At 45.4% G+C, this 16141-nt stretch overlaps 1 protein-coding gene across 6 annotated transcripts in view; it reads left to right on the top strand.

The window, feature by feature from the left end:
- Positions 1-16141, top strand: part of UBE4B (ubiquitination factor E4B) — a 68921-nt gene that overhangs the window by 44360 nt on the left and 8420 nt on the right. For all 6 annotated transcript variants that reach the window (XM_053400895.1, XM_053400896.1, XM_053400897.1 and 3 more), the window contains 12 exons: positions 3169-3225; positions 3391-3507; positions 4524-4622; positions 6540-6653; positions 8675-8873; positions 10147-10285; positions 12100-12199; positions 12929-13056; positions 13837-13935; positions 14475-14710; positions 14952-15078; positions 15716-15860. In XM_053400895.1, coding sequence (XP_053256870.1) covers positions 3169-3225; positions 3391-3507; positions 4524-4622; positions 6540-6653; positions 8675-8873; positions 10147-10285; positions 12100-12199; positions 12929-13056; positions 13837-13935; positions 14475-14710; positions 14952-15078; positions 15716-15860 — 1560 coding nt within the window. The remainder of the gene's footprint in view (positions 1-3168; positions 3226-3390; positions 3508-4523; positions 4623-6539; positions 6654-8674; positions 8874-10146; positions 10286-12099; positions 12200-12928; positions 13057-13836; positions 13936-14474; positions 14711-14951; positions 15079-15715; positions 15861-16141) is intronic.

The raw sequence follows: 16141 nt of genomic DNA on the forward strand, positions 1-16141 counted from the left end.
TTTTGAATTCAATTTTATTCAGACTTTCCCATGGTTTTGATTTTATGTCTCTGCTACTAGTGTTGAAACTGCTCCTATTTCTATTGCGGATCTTGTCATGTTTGATTTCTAAGCCAGTACCGTATTTTTCGTCCCATAGGACGCTCCGTCCCATAGGAGGCACCTAGTTTTTTGGGGGGGAAATAAAGAAAATTTTTTTTTCCTTTATTTCCCCCCCAAAACCAGGTCGGGGAAACCGAACCAGGTCGAGGAACAGCAGGATGGCGGCGCTGTGCCTCCCTGCTGTCCCCTGAGCTTATGGGGCTGGCCAGTGTCTGCCCGGCACGAGGGGCGCTCTGCTTCAGGGTGCCCCTCGCGCCAGGCGGCAGGCTGCTATCCGCAGCGTGGGGAGCCCTGCGGGGAACTCCTTTATTTCCCTGCCTAGGCTGCGGATGTGTTCCCGAAGCGCCGGGCGCTCTGCTTTCAGTGCGCCTGGCGCTCCGGGAAGCAGGCTGCTATCCACAGCCTAGACAGCCCTGCGAGAGTTCCCCTCTCGCTCTCCAAGCTTCAGCGAAAGCCTGCATTCGCCCCATAGGACGCACCCAGATTTCCCATTCATTTTTGGAGGGGGGAAAGTGCGTCCTATAGGGCGAAAAATACGGTATTTTATTTAAATTAGTGTTTCGATTTTGAATAAGCCACTGTGTGTGTAAATACACAAGAGGTGGTGTAGCATAGCAGCTAAGACTATGGATTTTATTATTTGCTTATTAAATAACAAGACTCTAGATCAGGGTTAGTCTCACCCAAGAGTAGACTCATTGAAATTAATGGAGAGAGCTAACATGCATTGCAACAAACCCGGAAACGTCAGAAAGATGTCGCTGAAATGCCACTAAAAGGGTGGAACGGGGTGTTTGCAGGCTTTTTCAGTGGGTTTCAGTTCTGCATGATCTTTTTGACGTGCACGGTGCCTCGGAACATAACCCCCGCGTAAATGGGTGGGGCTGCCTTTATCCATAAGTAGTGACAGTGGCAGCAGTTACAATATTCCCTAACCTCGTGCCTTTGGAATGATAGTGATGGAGAGAGTTAACCAAAAGGAGTATATATGTTGTGCTATAACACATCCAGGATGTGTGGCACATTGTCCTTCTGAATTTCCTTCGATTTCATTCTGTCCTGCCTGCCCAACCCTTTGGGAGGATGTAGATGAAAGTTCTTTTTGTCCTGGGTTCTTGACATCATCCAACGACTTTCTGCTCTCAAATTGCAAGACAAAAGGGGCCCTTGGTGCACTGAGAACAATAGATCTATTTTCCCCAGGCGCTGCTTAACCCTTGCCTGGTCGTTTTGGAGTTTGCCAGCCACTTGGCTAGGCAGCAGAGATGGGAAGAACTTGACTGCTGGCTTGAGAAATGCAATGTGTTCTCTCCCTGCGGTGCCCATTTTAACTTCTTATGAGCAAAAAGGAGATGAACCATAAGTTTAATTTGGTAGAGATTTTGCCCTTAATGGGAGAGATGTGGATAAATGGAATGCATTTTTGTCCCTTATGCTGAAGTGTAAGTGTGTGTTGCGTCCATTGCCTGTGCAAGGCTCTCTCCTAGAGAGACAGGCTTGAGAGCGTTAAACTTATTCTCTGCCAGGTTATCACCCCAAACCTTTTAAAGAACAATTAGCCCTTAATTGATCTGGATGGCTTGGTGCACTGGCTTTTCTCCTCCTTGCTACTTGTGTTTTCATTGAGCGATGTTGTGTAAGCTGACCAGAGGGAGGATTTTTGTTTTCAAGGGCAGACTAAAAAGCTGTTAAATAAAGGGAAGGCCTGTGCCCCTCTCGATGTTCCTGGACTTCAACTCGTATCATATTATTATTATTATTATTATTATTATTATTATTATTATTATTAAAGATTTTCTTGATTTACAAAAGTGTGTGCATTGTCTCTCTCTCTCTCAAATTTTCCATTTAACATTTTTACAAATCAGTTTCATTTGTTGAGATATAAGGAAGAAAAGGGGGGAAGAGGTGGGGGGAGATGGGGGGGCGGGTGGTGATGATTCTTTTTTACTTACTATATGTAGGGTTTGGTGTCAGCATTGCTTGTGCAGGTTCTTTGCTGTTCACTTGTGTTCTTTTGGTGGTGAGAGAGGTTGGGGTTGGCCTAGGGTGTGGTGATTCATTTGTGATTGGCTGTGGTGGTCTTTGTTTTCATGTGTGAGTGGGGTGGCTGAGTGTTTTGGATCAGGTTAGCCATATAACTCGTATCATCTCTGACTGTAGGCTGTGCTACCTGAAGCTCTTGGGAGTTGGTGGGGGCAAAGGTTCCCCACTCCTGGTATAGAGTTGGCAGGCTGTCCTCTCATCCCTTGTAAGAACTTGCTTCCAACTTAAATTGGGGAGGGGAAAACTGTTGTGGCCTGGCTCAGAAATCTAGACCTGGAGCGTGTGTGCTCCCGCTGTTGTTTGAGTTGGAAAATCTGGAGTTCTCAGGACGTCCTGCTATGATGGCTCTGCTCTGCCTTCATGGCCAAGAGGCAGTAATGCGTCTGAATACCAATCGCTGGAAGCCACAGGAAGGGGAAGTGCTCTTTTGCTTGGGCCCTGCTTGTATATTTCCTACAGACATCTGGGTGGCCACTGTGAGAACAGCATGCTGGGCTAGATGGGCCATTGGCCTGATCCAGCAGGCTCTTCTTAGATTCTTATGCTGAGTGGGAGGCCAGGTCCCCAGCGTAAATATACTAGGACTAGCCAATCCAGTCTTCATACTGCTTATAGGTCATAGAAGCTGTTGATTTACCTCTGATAACTTCTGAGACATGACTGCACATACTCCCAAACAACTCTCCAGGTTAAGCTCTCAAGCCATCCAGACCAGCATCCTATTTCCCTCTTTGACTAGCCAGGTGCTCTCGGAAAGCCCACTCACAGGGCCATGAAGACTAGAGCCCCTCTCCCAAGGTTGTGGCAGCTGGTATTTTGAACCAGGAGGTCACACGTAGCTGTCATAAGAAGCTAGCCACTGGAAGAGTCCAAAGAAAGACAGCTTCTTAAGATGCAACTCTTTTAATAGCCCTCCATCCAACACATTGTTCTTTTTTTCCATTAGTCAGCCAAAGAACCTGTGTAGAAATGTCCTTGGATCATTTTGTTTTTCTCATTTATTTTTGTTTCTGTTTTTAGGCTTTAGGTGAACTATGTGAAATCAAGTTTGGGAAATCTCACCCCGTGTGCAGTTTGGTAAGTGGAAAACCTGTTCTTACAATTCCTTTTGAGTTAATGCTGGTTTCCAGTGCTCAGCATCCATCAGATTCTAGCAAGGGGCGATCAGTCAGGCAGCAGAGCAATTTACAACCTTCCAACCCACATGCCAGTCATTTCCCTGTCACCCTCTTGTACCCACAGGTTGTGTCTTTGCCTTTGTGGCTGCCGAAGTCTCTGAGCCCTGGGACAGGTCGGGAACTGCAAAGACTCTCTTACCTCGGGGCTTTCTTCAGTCTCTCTGTCTTTGCTGAAGATGATGTAAGTGATGAGCGAATGAGACCAAAGCAAAAAGATCTTCTGCTACAGCAAAAAAGTTTTGTCTAGTCTGCTGTGGTCTGCCTCAAAAGCCTCTCCCTTCTTTTGCAACCTCTGACGCACCCACTGCAGAGGGTTGTTAGGTTGGCAGGCATGCAGGACAAGGCCTTTTTTGTACTGGCCCCACACCTCTGGAATATGTTTCCATTGGGAGTTCACCAAGCCTTATCACTACAAGCATTCAGGAGAGGCCTTAAAACGTGTTGGTTCTCACTGGCCATTGCTCCAGTTTGTGTTTTTTGGCTTTATGGCAAGAGTGATAGAGTTGTATCCAACTAAGTCCTACATAGAGTAAACTCATTGAAATTAATGGACCTAAGCTAGTTATGTTCATTCATTTCAGAAGATCTGCTCAGAGTAGGACTAGCATTAGATGCAAACTATGGTTTTTAGTTTACTTAATTCTGGGCTTGTTGGGTGTTAGTCTAATTTTAACCGCTATTAAGTATGCTGTATATCATTAATTTGGGACACGGGTGGCGCTGTGGGTTAAACCACAGAGCCTAGGACTTGCCGATCAGAAGGTCGGTGGTTCGAATCCCCGTGACGGGGTGAGCTCCCGTTGCTCGGTCCCTGCTCCTGCCAACCTAGCAGTTCAAAAGCACGTCAAAGTGCAAGTAGATAAATAGGTACCGCTCTGACGGGAAGGTAAACGGCGTTTCCGTGCGCTGCTCTGGTTCGCCAGAAGTGGCTTAGTCATGCTGGCCACATGACCCGGAAGCTGTACACCGGCTCCCTCGGCCTATAAAGCGAAATGAGCGCCGCAACCCCAGAGTCGGCCACGACTGGACCTAATGGTCAGGGGTCCCTTTACCTTTACCTATATCATTATTATTTATTGCATTTCTATATCATAAGCTGCCTTGAAATTGATTCTGCCCATAAACATGGTCTTTACATGTACTTTAAATAAAACATACCTGTGTTGTTCATTGACTTTTTTTTTTTCCTCCTTGCAGCCTAGAGTGGTCGAAAAATATTTCTCTGGACCTGCCATTACCCTTGAAAACACCAGGGTGGTTAGCCAGTCTTTGCAGCATTACCTGGAATCCGCAAGGGTAGGTGTGCTGAAGAGGAATTGGCTGCTTTTTATCTTGTTTGAGAAAATGTTTTTGCTAAGGGTGTCAGTCAGCATCAACCATACTCAGAGCAGACTCACTGAAATGAATGGACATGACTAACCTAGGTCCTATTCATCGCAATGAGTCTACCCTTGACATCAAGCAGGTGCCTTTACTGTACTCTTTTTGGCGCCTGCTTAAAAGCAAGCCTACTCTGCTTCACTCGTACATTGGATCCCGAACACCTTGCAAGTTCAACGTTTTGGCTCCCAAATGCTGCAGACCCGGAAGTGAGTGTTACGGTTGTAAATGTTCTTTGGAACCCAAACATCCGATGCGGCTTCTGATTGGCTGCAGGAGCTTCCTGCTGTGACTTGGCTTCCGAACGTTTTGGAAGTCAAACAGACTTCCAGAACGGATTTTGTTCGACTTCCGAGGTACCACTGTATTTAGAAAGTCGTTGCAAGTTTTAATCTGTTCTTAGTTTATTCTTATTTTAACTTTTCCTCTTTTCAAATGTTGTTGTTAATTCTTGTGGATAATTTTATCCAATGCTTTTTTCCCCTTAAAAAAATGTTTAGGGGTACTCTCATTTTTGACTCAAGAAAATCACCATTTTATAGTTCAAATCAGGAAAAATACATACAGTAAATGGACAAAAGTACAAAGATTCACAAAATGTTTAGGGGTATGTGTGTGTACCCCTGCGTCCTCCCAGAAAAAAAGCACTGATTTTATCATTTAAACTTTTTTTTGTAAACTGCTTTGTAAAAAAACACACAACCTAAATTAAGAGGTGTATAAATTTTATGAAACAAATCAGTAGAATAATAAAAAGCTGGTCACAATCCTTGGAGTGATATTCAGCTACATTTGACTCAGAGCAGACCTAATGAAATGAATAGACATGACCCAGTTAGGTCCATTGATTTCAGTGGATCAACTCTGAGTAAAACTTTGCTGAATATCGCTTTTGGTGCTTAGATGGTTCCTGCTACAACAGGTGTTATTTCCTGTGCCTGAGAGCGAAGGGGGAATTCATCTTCTCAGATGACTGCTGCTGTCTGCATATTTATTTTATTTTATTTTTAAAAAAACTTCGCATTTTTAAATGTGTTGCCTGATTAATTATGGGCCTAAGTGTAGTCACTTAAAATATTTTTAATTACTTTTAACTGATTATTTAAAAGTTGTAGCTTTAGGGTTGAATCCAGTTCTAGCCATACTCAGAGCAGACCCACTGAAGGACAAAACTAACCTATGCCCATTTATTTAAATGGGTCTGCTCTGAGTTGGATACAAGCCTTACTTCTGATCAACATTTGCGAGGTCATCTTAAAATCCAGAAGCATTAGGGGAATAGAGACTACAGCTGCTGTGTAACCGAAGTTTCCAACTATGCTAAGACCCTGGCCACATTAACACCATACTTTTAAAGCACTATGATACCACTTGGCCGCCACCCCAAAGTATTACGGGAGCTGTAGTTTGTTAAGGGTTCTGAGAGTTCTTAGGAGACCCCTCTTGCCCTGACAGAGCTACAGTTCACAGAATTCGCTGTGAAGAGGGATTGACTGTTAAGCCGTTGTAGGAATTGTAGCTCTTTAGCACCCTTAACAGACTACAGCTCCCAAAATTCTTTTGTAGGAAGCCACAGCTGTTTAAAGTGGTATCATAGAGCTTTAAATGTATGGCGTGAATGTGACCTTTCTCTGCACCAGCCTTGTGCCCACCTGGTGTTTTTGGGACTACAAACCCATCATCCCTGACCGCTAGCCATGCTGGCTGGGGCTTATGGGAGGCCAAGACATCCAGAGACTGCCACCAAGGCTGTGCTACACAGCTGTTTCTCAGTGAAAGCTGCAGTTGCTCAGTTAACTTTTTTTCTGACTTTCCTTTTGTAAAAATCTTCAGCAAGAGCTGTTTAAGATCCTGCATAGCGTGTTACTCAACGGAGAAACCCGAGAGGCAGCTCTCAGCTACATGGCAGCCATGGTCAACGCCAACATGAAGAAGGCCCAGATGCAGGTGAAGTTGTGCCCGCAATCCAGATTGGTCGTGAAAGCCTGTTGGCACATTTATTGTGTCCCTCTCCCCTCTTTGATCAACTTGAAATCATAAACTTGGCTGTCTTTTCTGTTGCCATGAACACCCTCACCCACCCTCTGCATTGACCTTCCTGCAACCAAGCCTCTAGTCCTCAGATTTATACTGTCAGCCCTTGCATCACTATGCTTGTCCGTCTGCTCTGCATAAGGATATCAGCCAGCAGTCTTTGATTTCCTCCTCTCATGTTTCTGTTGCTTATGCCCTGCCCCTCCTGACATCCCAAGATGTCCTCTGCTACCTGTTAGTGGGCCACTTTTGTTTCCCTTTGGGGAGGTGGGAGTGTTACTTGCTTTGACAGTCAACGTTGGAGCCTTGACACGTCAATAACCAGCAAGTCATGACATTTTAATTGTAATTTTGCTTGCACCCCGCCCCATGCCCATTAATCTTGCAGCTTTTAAAATTTTAAAGTTTGCAGCTTTTAAATACTCCATACAAATCGGAGCAGAAGCTATTGCAACTGAAACAGCAGTTTTTAAACATACCATTTCCCCTTTTCTTTTTTTGCTGGCTGTTCCTTGAGTTTTGTTTTACTTCTGTTGTTGTTGTAATTTATGAAAAAAGTAATGTCTGTTTGCATCTAACTGGCTAAATTGTATCTTGTAGTGTTGGACTTGAGGGCCATTGGGGGGGGGCACAAACACAGCTGGAAAAGTGGCTTCAGAATATTTAAATAAATAAAAGCCGGGGCTGGGAAGAGAATAATATTTTTATCTTGGGCTTTTAAGTGTTGTAAGCACTTCATGTGCATTGTCTAGTTATAATCCGCTCAACAGGTAAATCAGTATAATCCCCGCACATTATATAACTACCCGATCTTTATGTTCAGCCAAAGAGGCACTGTTAAGTGTGCCACATGGCATTTGTCTTCTGCAAGAAATAGGGGGTTTAGTGTTTAATTATTTTTTAATGGTTGGTTCCCCCCCCCCAAAAAAAATGTTTTTAGCTGTTTCTATTTTAGCTGTAAGCCACATTGAGTCCCTGTCGGGCAGGATGATGATAAAATGATGATGATTGTGATGATAAAATATTGTGTTCCAGCCTAGGTTGTTTAATTCCTTGCCTATTAATTGTAAACAATCCCCATTTCTACTTGCATTTTTCAAACACCTTTTGCTTACACAGGACTTTTCTGATGTGTATCTCAGTCCATGGGTTATTGTGTATCGCTGTTCAGGTGTCAAGTCTTTTTCTGCTGCTTTATGGATGTGTTAATGCTCTGCCTAGATACTTAGTTTATTGTGCAGTGTATGTAAATATATGAGCCTATAAAATAAGCAAGTGGGGGAAATGAAGCTGGGGGAGATGGTGGCTTTTTTCAGACCAGCTAGGGAGCACCTGGCCAAGGTAAAATCTGTGGCTTAGCAGCTGAGAGCTCTGCAGGCGCTAGGCAAACAGTTCTGGGGAGGGTAATTCCAAAGGCACACTGCCAGCAGTACTCGGAGCAAACCCTCTGGCGATGCTCTAAATTAGAGGTGGGGGAACCTTGTGCCCAGGCCTCTCGTTTGGCCTTTAGAACTCTGCCTTTTGCCACCCGTTCTTCACACCTTCCTTGAATGCTTGTGCCTGTCTGGAATGCAAATGCATCCTTGAGCTCCGATAATGCCTGTTGCTTGCCTGGGGTGTAGGATAAAGACAGATGTGTGAGCGTGTATAGAAGCTTGCCTACTGTACAAAGGTAAGAGTTGCATTAATTACCCCACCCACTTTTGTCTCTGGCCTTGTGCACCAGTAGCATGTGGCCCCTAAAAAGGTTGCCCAGAAGGAAATGCGGCCCTTGGACTTAAAAGGGTTCCACCCCCCCCCGATCTACGTAGACAGGTTCACAAGTGGGAAGGCTGTCCTTCAGATACCCTTGAGCCCAGCTTCAAATACGGTGCTGTCTCCCTGAAGTTCCAGTTCTTAGATAGCACTCTGTTCCCTTTCTCCTGGACTTGCAGACAGACGACAGATTGGTCTCTACAGACGGCTTTATGCTCAACTTCCTGTGGGTGCTTCAGCAGCTGAGCACGAAGATCAAGCTTGAGACGGTTGACCCCTCCTACATCTTCCATCCTCGGTGTCGCATTGTACTCCCAGCGGATGAGACGCGAGTGAAAGCTACCATGGAGGATGTTGGCAGCTGGATGGTTGAGCTGTGTGAGTTACGGATGGCTGCTGTTGTCTCCATCTTTTTGTTCCTTGGCAGATGTGCAAAAACAAATTTGTGGGTTGTTTTATTCTGGGCTATGTGTTTAGAAGTTCTGCTCCAAGGTAACCTAGCACTTATGCTTTAAGGAAAATAGAGTTGTGAGACCTTTGGAATTAAATATTGTTTTTAATGTATTGGCCATTTGAATTTCCAGTAGTCTGTGGAATAGACGGAGCTATCTGGAACACAGGAAATCTTGCTTGACTCCTGGCATTGAGATTTCACTCTGTGTTGGTCCCATGCACACTTTTCATATCTAGCTTTGCAGCCTTAAGGTCTAGAAACTTGTTTAAGAAGAAACATGCTTTTTCCCACCCATAGTTAACAGTTGCATCCAGGACATGAGCCACCACCGGAGGCTAAAACTTTACAAAGCAAATGAGAGACAGGCCATTTGTCACGGCAGATAGCGGTTACTTCATTTATAAGATTCCTTACTGCAAGGATGTGGAACCTTCAGCCTTCCAGATGTTGCCGGACTCCAATTCTCATCCCCCTTAGCCATCATTGCCAAGAGTCAGAGATGCTGGGTGTCGTGGCCCAATGACATCTGAAGGGCCGCAGGTTCCCCAGCATGGCTTTGGGCAATTTCTGTATGTTGCTACATGGGGAGAATATTCCATGCTGCATGGTGGCTCCCCTGTTCTCCCATTCACCACTTTCTGCACTGGTTTCAGCTATATCTGTCCGCTGTTCAGTCAGCATCAACACAGTTAATACATAGGTGCTGTACAGTGGTACCTCGGGTTAAGAACTTAATTCGTTCTGGAGGTCTGTTCTTAACCTGATACTGTTCTTAACCTGAGGTACCACTTAAGCTAATGGGGCCTCCCGCTGCCACCGCGTGATTTTTGTTCTCATCCTGAAACAAAGTTCTTAACCCGAGGTACTACTTCAGGGTTAGCGGAGTCTGTAACCTGAAGCGTCTGTAACCCGAGGTACCACTGTATAACTTAAGGACATGGGAGATACTAGCTTTAAAAGCATAACCTTTTAGCAACGTTGCCCAGCAACATTTGTTGTTGTGCCACATCATGGCCACTGATGTGAATGGAATTTAGTCCAACATGCCAGTGGATCGGTTCAAAACGTAACAGGCATGAAAGAAAAAACTGGGACGGAAGCTCTAGTACTATAACCAGGAAAGCTTAGCTTAATATTTCCCATGTCTGAATGCACCCTAACTTCTCAATTCTATCCTGTTCCTTCTCCTTTCCCCAGCTAGGGATCAGTCCCTCTTTTCTGAGCCGAAATTTCCAACGGAGTGCTTCTTCCTGACCCTCCATGCCCATCACCTGTCTATCTTGCCAAGCTGCCGTCGATACATCCGTCGACTGAGGGCCATCCGGGAGCTCAACAAGTGAGGAAGACACGTAGAATGCTGACATTTTCTATATCTGATTTTTATCCTGTTGTCGATTTAAATTACTTTCTGAATGCTTTAGTTTGTTTTTGCCGATAATCTCATTACAGTTATACCTCAGGTTGAAGTAGCTTCGGGATGAATATTTTCGGGTTTGCTCCGCCGCGACCCGGAAGTAACGGAGTGTGTTACTTCAGGGTTTTGCCGCTCGTGCATGCGCAGACACTCAAAATGACGTCACATGCATGCGCAGAAGCGGCAAAACGCGACACGTGCAGACGTGCAGTCACGTGTTACGTTGCTTCAGGATGCGAACGGGGCTCCGGAACGGATCCTGTTCGCATCCAGAGGTATCACTGTACTTAAATTTTGCTGCAAACTGCTTTGAGTGTTTTTGTTTTTGTTTTACGATCAAGCAGTGAAAAGATTTTATTAAATAAACAAAAATAAAATAAATAAGGCATCTCCATACTCTCAAGCACTTTTGATAACGGTCTGCCAGTTTCTCCTGCCTTCTTTGAGTCCCTTCAGTTTTTTGTTACCCACAGAGCTCTGAGCTGGCTGATGTGTGGCAGAAAGGTTGTGAATGCAGATGGGGGCTCATCATGCGGCTGGCTTGCTAGATCCAGATGGCTGTGGGAAGCAGGGAGCCTGTCTTCTGCCGATGATCTCAAGCTCTGCAGGCATTGTCTGCTTGGAGAGCTGTGCCAGTTCCCAGAAAGCTCTGCAGGCCACCAATGGCCTCATTGTTCATTGAGGTCTAAAGGTGGTTTTGAGTAATCGCTAGCATAACTTGGCAAGAGGATGCTTACTGTAGTGTGCATGCACAGTATCAGGAGGGAACTAGGACTGGGTACGCCAACGATTCAATCAGCTGAGGCGAGGTTGTGGGGGCTGAGTAGGGGGAGAAGTGGTCGGCTTGGTTCTAATGCAACTCTGTGCCATGGTTTGTCCCATGGATGATCAAACAAACCATAGCTTGTTTTGCCAAAGGTTTGGCTTGTTGTCCAGCTGCTCTTGCCTCATGCCTCTATAGTTTCATGAGCTTCTGGGGTGAAGTGGTCAAACAAACCATAGTTAAGAGTGCTTGGTTCACACATAATACCAGATATAGTTCAAGCAAATGAAGATTCATCAGCCAACTACAAACCAGCATCTCTAAGTAGTAATGGGCAAAAACTCCTTCCCTGAAACCCTGCTACCAGTTAATGTCGACAATGTTGAGCTAGATGGACCAATATTTATTTATTTATTTATTTATTTATTTATTTATTTATACATACATACATACCCCGCCCATCTGGCTGGGCCTCCCCAGCCACTCTGGGCGGCCCCCAACAAAATATCAAAACACAGTAATGCATCAAACATTAAAAGCTTCCCTAAACAGGGCTGCCTTCAGATGTCTTCTAAAAGTCTGGTAGTTATTGTTCTCTTTGACATCTGGTGGGAGGGCATTCCACAGGGTCTGACGTTCCACCAATGGTCTGACGTGATATAAGGCAGCTTCCTATGTTCATAGCTTAGTGGTGGAGCATCTGTTTCATATGCAGAAGGTCCCAGGTTCTATCCCCAGTGGAATCTCCAAGGAGGGCTGGGAATGTTCCCTGCCTGAAACCCTGGAGTGCCACTGCTGATTGGCATAGACAATACTGACCTAGATGGCCCAGTGGCCTGACGTGATATAAGGCAGCTTCTTGTGTCCTGTTTCATTTACCTCTTCCTCTCTGGTGCTTTGCACTCTCTGCCTTTGCCACAATTGCTCATTTTTTATTTTTATTTTTTTCCTCTCGTTTGGTTTACTTTTACAGGACCGTGGAGGACTTGAAGAATAATGAAACTCAGTGGAAGGATTCTCCTCTGGCCACACGGCATCGAGAAATGCTAAAGCGCTGCAAAACACAGCTCAAGGTTTGTAAGCTGCAGTCGGGCAAAAGCCAGTTGGTCCCTTGCTCCAGTTTCACCTTGAGGGTTTTAGGGAGCCATCCTTGACTACAAATGATTACGGAGATTTGAATGTGTATGCTAGGTGCTGATTGCCTACGTGAAGGTTTGATGAGCTAGTAAACTTGGATTGCAGGCGTAAGAGGGAGATGCGATAGAGGCATAGAAAACATATACATCACATGAAGAAAGCGGTATTTGGGGAAAGAGTTTTCTCCTTCTCTCATACTACTAGATCTTGGGGTCATCCCATGATGCTGATAGGCAGGAGATTTCAGGGCCGATGAGAAGCCTTCACAGAACACATAATTATTATTATTAAATTCATTGCTGCAAGCCTAGGCAGGGATGATGAAGCAGAACCTCTGTGTTCAGAAGTGGCATATCTCTGCATACCAGTTGCTGGGGTGGGGATGGGGGCAAGAGCAGGAGAGAGTCTTGCCCTTTTGCCTTGCTTGTGGGCTCCCGTCTTTGTTGTCCACAGTGAAGACCAGAGTGCTGGACTAGATGAGCCTTTGCTCTGACCCATCCACCAGGCTCTTGAACTGCTTCTTCTTTCAGAGTATGCTTCTCCCAACTTGAATGCTTTGCTGTTCTGAGTGCAATGTTTTGTTTGTGCATGGGCAGCTGGGAAATCTTGATTTCTAGGGTGGCGCTTTTGCTTAACTTTTGGGTCCTGGCAACTTCTCTGTGCAGAAATTGGTGCGGTGCAAAGCCTGTGCAGATGCCGGCCTCCTAGACGAGAATTTCCTTAGAAGGTGCCTGAATTTTTACAGCATGGTCATCCAGCTCTTGCTCCGGATCCTAGACCCTGCCTACCCCAAGTGAGTCGCATTTACAGATCTCTTCATCTCACCCAGTGTGCTTTATTGTGCTGGCCAAGTCGCTAGCTACCTCCTGCCAATTAACAGTAGGTGTCTGCCCCAAAATGTCTCCTATAGGTGAGGCCATTGTTCAGTTACCAGCTTTGAAAAGCCTAGATAATGCTTTATGGGGAAGTTTATAAAAACATCTCACTTCCCAAGCAGCCTGAAGTCAGTGAGGAGGAAGTCTTCATCCTGACACTATGATGTGTATCCAATGTTAGTCCTACTTGCAGTAGGCCCAGTCAAATGAATAAACATGATTAATTTGTCTATTAATTTTAGTGTGACAAGAAGTTAGTTGAATGTGACCTTTTCTTGTCACCCTTCCTCATCCTGATACCCTCCAGATGTCTCTGAACTACAACTCCCATCATCCCTGATCGCAGGCCATTATTGATGGGTCTGATGGGAATTGTATTCCAAAAACAGCTGGAGGGCACCAGGTTGGGAAAGTTTGATTTGTTCCCTTACTCTTAAAATGAAACCTCTACAGGAAATCGGATACAAATTGCATACATATACCTTTGTTTTAAAAGAGTGTAGGGTTTAACTTGTTTTTTTGCATGACCCTTAAAATGTATTTAAATGGCTGTGAATTTGCTTTCCATGTATGTGGCTTTTGGTTCACGGTGGCGTACTTAGCCAGTTATCTACCCTTTGCAGAGTTTTGAAAGCTATTTATGAAAGATTCCTGCCCCAAGGCGCTTAATGGTCTTTCTCTCATCCATGTGTTCACAGCATAAAACTGCCTTTAAACCCTGATGTCCCGAAAGTGTTTGCAGCGTTGCCTGAGTTTTATGTGGAAGATGTCGCGGAATTTTTATTTTTTATTGTACAGTAAGTAATATTGCCACCTTGTTCTTGTTAGCTTCCAAGAAGCATCTGGCCACTGTATGGAAATAGCAGGAAGGGCCTTTGCTCAGCTTTGGAGCATCTGCTTAGCATGTAGAAGGTCCCAGGTTTGATCCCCATTGGCATCTCCTGGTAGCCCCTAGAGAGCCACTGCCAGTTAGTGTAGACAATACTGAGCTAGATAGACGCAGTGGTCTGAACCTGTATAACGCAGCTTCCTAAGTTCCTGTGTCTTAAGGGAAGTGCTGTGTTAGAGCACTTCCTGGCATCTGCAAGAAGCGCGCAGGAAGACATTTTGCCGGAAACACTGGAGAGCTGGTGCCAGTCTGCATGGACAGTATTGAGCTGAGTGGACCAAAGATCTGACTCATTACAAGGCAGCCTTCCATGTTCTGAGGCAACAAGACTAGACAGGCCTTTGGGCTGAACCAGCAGCTTTCTTCTTACCTTGGTGTTGTGCTTCTCCATTCAGGACCATTTTCTCATTTGCCCGTTTTTCATCCCACCCCACCCCCTGTTGCCAGATATTCTCCTCAGGTACTTTATGAGCCTTGCACCCAAGACGTTGTGACGTTCCTCGTTGTGATGCTGTGCAACCAGAACTACATCCGGAACCCGTACCTGGTGGCAAAGCTGGTGGAGGTGATGTTTATGACGAACCCGGCTGTCCAGCCACGGACACAGAAATTCTTTGAGATGATTGAGAACCATCCTCTCTCCACCAAGTTGCTTGTACCATCGCTGATGAAGTTTTATACAGGTTAGCTGCTGCCTGACTCACAGTTTGTGTTCAGCTTTAAACACAGAGCCATGCCCTGGGATGTGAAGTGGTATTGATCGCCCTGGCTGATTATAGAGTTGGGATCTCTACGTCTTTACATACAGTTCAGTATCCCTTGGACCTCTGGCCAGTGTGGAGGCGAGAGGGTACATCCCTTCCGTTCTAACTTCAAAGTGGTGGATTTATTGTCTGACTTACGGTTTCCCTCCGTCCCCCCCAGATGTCGAACACACTGGAGCCACCAGCGAGTTCTATGACAAATTTACAATCCGCTACCACATCAGCACCATCTTCAAAAGCCTCTGGCAGAATATAGCTCACCACGGCACCTTCATGGAAGAGTTCAAGTGAGTTAGAAGGCTTTCAGCATGGCGGGGGCTGGGTCTTAAGGGTTTCTGGACTGGCCCTCATCTTTTGTGGTGAGACCATAGTTCAGTGGGTTAGAGATCACCTGCTTTGCATGGGGAAGGTCCCAGGTCCAATCCCCACCATCTCCAGTTTAAAAAGATCAGGCACCTGGTGATATAGAAGGCCTTTGCCTGAGATGTTGGGATAGGTGCTGCCAGTCAATCTGTGCCTCCCTTCTCTTTCATTTCAGTCTGGTATTTGCACCTCCCCCTGGGTAGAGCATTTTTAAAGTGCTGTGCAGGAAGGCAGTTCCCAAAGGGGAATTAATCTGACTTTGATGCACTGGATAAGAGCAGGGTAGCAGTTCAGGATTACAGATAAATAGTTGTATTAAAGGCATTTAGTCTTAATCTTGTGTGTTCCTTACAACAGTCTTGTGGGGTAGGTTCCATTTCCATTTTGTGGGCGGGGAAACTGGTGCACAGCAGTAACAGATGGCTGAGCAGGGATTTGAACCTCTGCCAGATCCAAGTAACAGCACTGTGGTTGCAGCTCAGTCATTCTGCTGTATTGGAACCAAGGAATCCCATCTCCATTAGAACTCTCTGCTTCTGTCTCTCTCCATCTCTCTTCTAGCTCTGGGAAGCAATTTGTTCGCTACATCAATATGCTGATCAATGACACAACGTTCTTGCTGGACGAGAGTTTGGAGTCCCTAAAACGCATCCATGAAGTGCAGGAGGAGATGAAAAACAAAGAGCATTGGGACTTGCTGCCCAGGGTGAGCAAATGTCTCCTTTTGGAGGTTCCTCTGCCATTTTCTGAGTTAGTATGCCCCACCTTCTATGCAGTAAGTGCCCCAGTGTATCACAAGAAGGGTTGGCACCTGCCTTCAACAACCTGGGCTCTGAGCCAGTTTTAAGGCTTGGCTGCTTAAATATAAAGTCCTGCATCACTTTGGATAGGTTATCTGAAAAAGCATCTTCCCTCCACTATCTCGTAAGGGCATTAAATATCAACAGATGGAACCCTGTTAATTTTTGCCATAGCCTGATTATTATT

This window comes from Podarcis raffonei, chromosome 8 (assembly GCF_027172205.1).
Source record: "Podarcis raffonei isolate rPodRaf1 chromosome 8, rPodRaf1.pri, whole genome shotgun sequence".
In the NCBI taxonomy this organism is placed as follows: Eukaryota; Metazoa; Chordata; class Lepidosauria; order Squamata; family Lacertidae; genus Podarcis; species Podarcis raffonei.